This window comes from Oryza sativa, chromosome 2, assembly GCF_034140825.1.
Source record: "Oryza sativa Japonica Group chromosome 2, ASM3414082v1".
Taxonomy (NCBI): domain Eukaryota; kingdom Viridiplantae; phylum Streptophyta; class Magnoliopsida; order Poales; family Poaceae; genus Oryza; species Oryza sativa.
The window spans coordinates 23,506,582-23,511,542 of NC_089036.1; the positions used below are offsets into that span (position 1 = coordinate 23,506,582).

At 45.7% G+C, this 4,961-nt stretch overlaps 1 protein-coding gene across 1 annotated transcript; it reads left to right on the top strand.

Annotated features, from left to right (window-relative positions):
- Positions 1-604: 604 nt before the first annotated feature.
- LOC4329849 (ethylene-responsive transcription factor ABI4) lies at positions 605-1,892 on the top strand. Its single transcript, XM_015768997.3, has one exon. The coding sequence runs from the start codon at positions 678-680 to the stop codon at positions 1,713-1,715; it is 1,038 nt and encodes a 345-aa protein (XP_015624483.1). The 5' UTR covers positions 605-677; the 3' UTR covers positions 1,716-1,892.
- The last annotated feature ends 3,069 nt before the right edge of the window (positions 1,893-4,961 follow it).

The following is a 4,961-nucleotide window of genomic DNA, read 5'->3' on the forward strand; positions in this document are numbered from 1 at the left end:
AAATGGGGAAATAACTGCTCCCTTGTCCAAAAAAAACATAATTTAGAATAAAATAAGACATAACTAGTACTACATCCGTCCTAAAATAAGTGCAGTCGTGGGAATCTATGTCCAATGTTTAACCGCCTGTCTTATTTGAAAAATTTAAAAAAAGTTAGTCGCACATAAAGTACTATTCATGTTTTATCATCTAATAACAACAAAAATATTAATCATAAATTTTTTTTAAATAAGACGAACGGTCAAACGTTAGACATAAATAGTGTAAAACTGCATTTATTTTGGGACGGAGGGAGTATAACGAATCTAAACTGGAGCAGATTTATTATACTAAATTATGTCATATTTTATTTTAGGTTAGGTTTTTCAGTGACGGCAGAGTGCCAAGAGAAGAAAATACTAGCAGAGGCAGAGACGATCAGACGAATGGCTGGCCTCTCTACCCACACCCATGCCAAGGCATGAGGATGATGTTGTCCTTGTCCACAGTGCACAGACACTGGTGCACCGTGATGCACAGTCGCACACAGGCACACAGCCTTCTTCACGAAGCCATATCCCTCATTCCCCTCTATATATAAGCCAGCAAGCTGCGCCATGTCATATCCCCCGCTAAACTCTCCGCCCGCGCAGCCTTGCACTCGCGTCGCACATATCGACCCATCCATCCGGCACGCATGCAGGCGCAGCAGGCCATGGACGAGCCCGCCAACGCGCAGCTGTACGGCCACGCTCACGCGCACTCGCACCACCACCGGAGCAAGCGCCCGTCGCCCGGTGGCGGCGGCGGCGGCGCGGCGACTCTGGGCGCGGACGGTGGCGGTGGCGGCGGCTCTCTCAGCGGGACGCGGTACCGCGGCGTGCGGCGCAGGCCGTGGGGACGGTTCGCAGCGGAGATCCGGGACCCGGCGTCCAAGGAGCGGCGCTGGCTCGGCACGTTCGACACCGCCGAGCAGGCCGCCTGCGCCTACGACGTCGCCGCGCGCGCCATGCGCGGCACCAGGGCGCGCACCAACTTCCCCGTCCCCGCCGCCGCCGGCTTCCCGGGGGGAGGCGGCGGCGGGTGCTGGCCGTGGGTTAACATCCCGCCGCAGGGCGCGGCGGCGGCGGCGTCGCACCAGCAGCCGCTCAACACGCTCCTCCTCCACAACCTCCTCATGAGCTCCTCCCCCCACGGCTGCCTCCTCCTGCACCACGCCGGCCACGGCCACGGCCACGCCCATTCCCATTCCCACTCCCACAGCCGCGCACACAACCCCAGTACTCGCCCACCCACCTCCGCGCCGCCGCCGCCTCCACCTGCCGCCGCCTCATCCGCCACGACCGCGCCGGCCACCACGACAGGCGCCGCAGCGACGTCCGCGCCGGGAGCGGACGACGACGCGTGGGGCTTCCTCCTGCGACGTGAGCCGCCGGAGGCGGGGCTCCTGCAAGACGTCCTGCACGGGTTCTACCCGACCAGGCGGCCGCACGACGACGCGGGGCCGGCGCCGAAGCTGGAGCGGCCGTACGAGGCGACGTCGTCGTACCGCGTGTCCTCCCCCTGGGGCGCCGTCGAGGACTGCGACGACGGCGACGGCGACGGCGACGACGACTACCGCGGGTTCCCGATGATGCCGCAGGGGCTCCTCGAGGACGTGATCCAGTGCCCGCCCTACATGGAGGTCTTGGCGGCGCCGTCGGCCGCCGTCGGCCGCGTCAGCCGCAGGGGCTGAGCCGAACCGGCGACGTCGAGATCTCCGCCGCGCGCAGCCGCTCATGGCGCGCGTGCATGCATGCGTCAATGCGGGCGCATTTTGCTTCGCTATCCTTTGTTACTATCTGCATCTTCTCTAATCTTGCTGAGATTACGGTGGTGTTCTGTGTACTAGTTTAACTTGGGATGATTGATATCTTGGCTAGTACTAATTCCATGCATGGCCTTCTTGAAACTTGATCTTGTTGAAAAAATGAATCTTGATCTTATTGAACAATTAATTCAATCTTAATGAAAAAAAATCTCGCTCATTAGCATGCATGCATCAACAGCTAGTTTGCTCATGCACAGGGAGATTTTTCACAACCAGTTTGTTGTTTGCATAGTGCCATAGTTCGATTAAAACCTTTTCAACTTTCAGCTCTTTTTTGCTAAAAAAAATTCAGCTCTGATATGATCGAAAGCTCTTTAATGCCCTGCACGTAAAAGCAGGGATGGGTTATACTAATTGATGGCCCTTATTACATGCACAATCTCATGGTTATTTCATCAGTGTGGGTTTTCAACCACGTTTCAACAAATTACTAGTACTACGAAATTATTATATTGCCGTTTTCAATTAATAGCAACGAGCAAATGCCATCGTAGATCAATTCTTTGAAAAACCGTCGTATAGATTGACTAGCAATCATAAAAATGTTGTGAAACATGGGGCATTGTTATAGTCAAATCTATATCAGCACTTTTACTTTGAAGCGCATTATACAGTCCTACTATGCCACATCCATCCATCAGTGAGCTCGGCTTCTTACCAAACGACAAGCAGCAGTTGTAACTTTATATGCACGAGTTAAATGTAAGTTGTACTCCCTTGGTTGGACGAGTTATATCTCGGTTGGAGTACCAACTAAACTGAGGACACCCACAATGGTTATTTATAGGCTCTCTATAAGAGATCCATGCCCGCATATTTTCTTACTTGGAAGAGATTAAATGAAGAGAGAGAGAGAGCAAAGCTATCTACTAACCTGGAGATAGTCTATAGAGAAAAACGAGGCAATGTATTAGAGAGCTATAGATACCCATGTAGATATACTACTATTGAGGTGGTTTACTATTAATCTAGTCTATTGCTGAGATGTACATGTTTTATAGATAGCACCTTACTTTACCATTGTGGGTTCTCTGAGGGTGTGTTTAGTTCACGCCAAACGGAAAAGTTGAAAGTTTTTGTGTGTAGAAAAGTTTGGTGGGAACTAAACTTGGCCTGAACACAAAAAACGATTCAAAGGTAAATAGTGACATAACGAATAAAAAGAGATTTTTGTAAAACCATCTATTATTCCAGTATGGAACTAAGGCCTTGTTTAGTTACTAATTTTTTTTCTTAAAAACATGACATAGAATCTTTGAATACATGTATGGGGCATTAAATATAGATAAAAAGAAAAAAAATTAATTGTACATTTTGCATTAAAAAGTGAGACGAATCGTTTGAGCTTAATTAGTCCATGATTAGTTATAAGTGCTACAGTAACCCACATGTGCTAATGATGGATTAATTAGGCTTAATAAATTTATCTCGCGGTTTTCAGACAAGTTATGTAATTAGTTTTTTTCATTCGTGTCCGAAAACCCCTTCCGATATCCGGTCAAACGTCCGATGTGACAACAAAAATTTCTTTTCGTGAACTAAATGGGGCCTAATATTTCAGTCACAACTTAATGCTTTAGATTATCTTCGTGACGCGACAAGGTTGCAATTGCAAGTACTAGCCACTAATAGTGACATTTCAATCAGTTGTAACTTTATATGCACGAGTTAAATGTAAGTTGTACTCCCTTGGTTGGACGAGTTATATCTCGGTTGGAGTACCAGCTAAACTGAGGGTGTGTTTAGTTCACGTCAAACGGAAAAGCTGAAAGTTTATATGTGTAGAAAAGTTTAGATGTGATGGAAAAGTTGAAAGTTTAAAAAAAAAACTTAGGAACTAAACTTGGCCTGAACACAAAAACCGATTCAAAGGTAAATAGTGACATAACGAATAAAAAGAGAATTTTGTAAAACCATCTATTATTCGAGTATGAAACTAAGGCCTTATTTAGTTCCTAAATTTTTTTTTCTTAAAAACATGACATAGTAATCCCATGGCATTTCTTGACTCTCTACGCAAACGTGCGTAGTCATTGTGTTTCTTATGCCATGTCTTCTTTCATCTTATCGTGCAAGCCTAGTATGGTGGTGTTTAAATCTCCTGGAGATGAAAATGAGGATAAAGATTTAAGTGTTTCACATAAAATGATGTGATAATAATGTGTAACTATTTGGGTTTTAATTATTACAAACTTAAAAAATATATTAATCTGATATTTTAGAACAACTTTTATATAAAAAGTTTTCACACGAAACACACCGCTTAGCAGTTTGAAAAGTGTGTCACGAGTATCTAAATTTTCATCCACCTATTACAGAAGAAACTAACGGGACAAACCATACTCGCTCTTTCAGTCCGCTCCTTACATGGCTTTGACTCTAGCAAGTGACCATGTTATGTTGCCTTTTTCCACATTTTCATCAAGTTGCAAAGCCAGTGCCGCCGTCAAGGCCGGTGAGGCGGTGACTAATAGCGTTTGTTAGTTACTGACTATTTTTTCATACGTCGACAACAATCAACAGAGCAATAGTGGATACAAAGCTAGAGATGGAGCTCGAGCAGTTGCCTGATCCACCTGAGAGGTGAACCCGCCATCGTTTCTGCCTATGTGGTGGCTCACTATAGAATTGGATGCAATCCCATACTTTGCAGCGGGATATCTAGTTAAGAATGGTTGCTAAACATATGGCAAACTAAATGTGGTAGAAATTTTAGAGATTAAAAGGTGGGTTGAAAAGAAAATGAGGTGGGAGTCTATTTGGGCCTATCTTCTAGTTTAGGCCTCACTAGTTGTTCCTGTAGACCTAATAATCTAACAGTTGATGTTTGAGGGACACATTGATCAAGCGACTAAAATATGTTGATGCTGTGGTTCAACATGGACAAACCAACAATATGAATAATTTCTATGCTTAAGTTCGATGATCGGCCTGCTAATAGTTGTAGCCAAAATCGGCTTGAGCTGGCCCAGTTGGGCTAGACTAGTAGTTCGGCCATGTTTAGGTCTAAAGTTTTTTTTTAAAATTTTTAATTTTCCATCACATCAAATCTTTCATACACATATGATTTTTCAGTCACATCGTTCCAATTTCAACCAAATTTTCAAACTT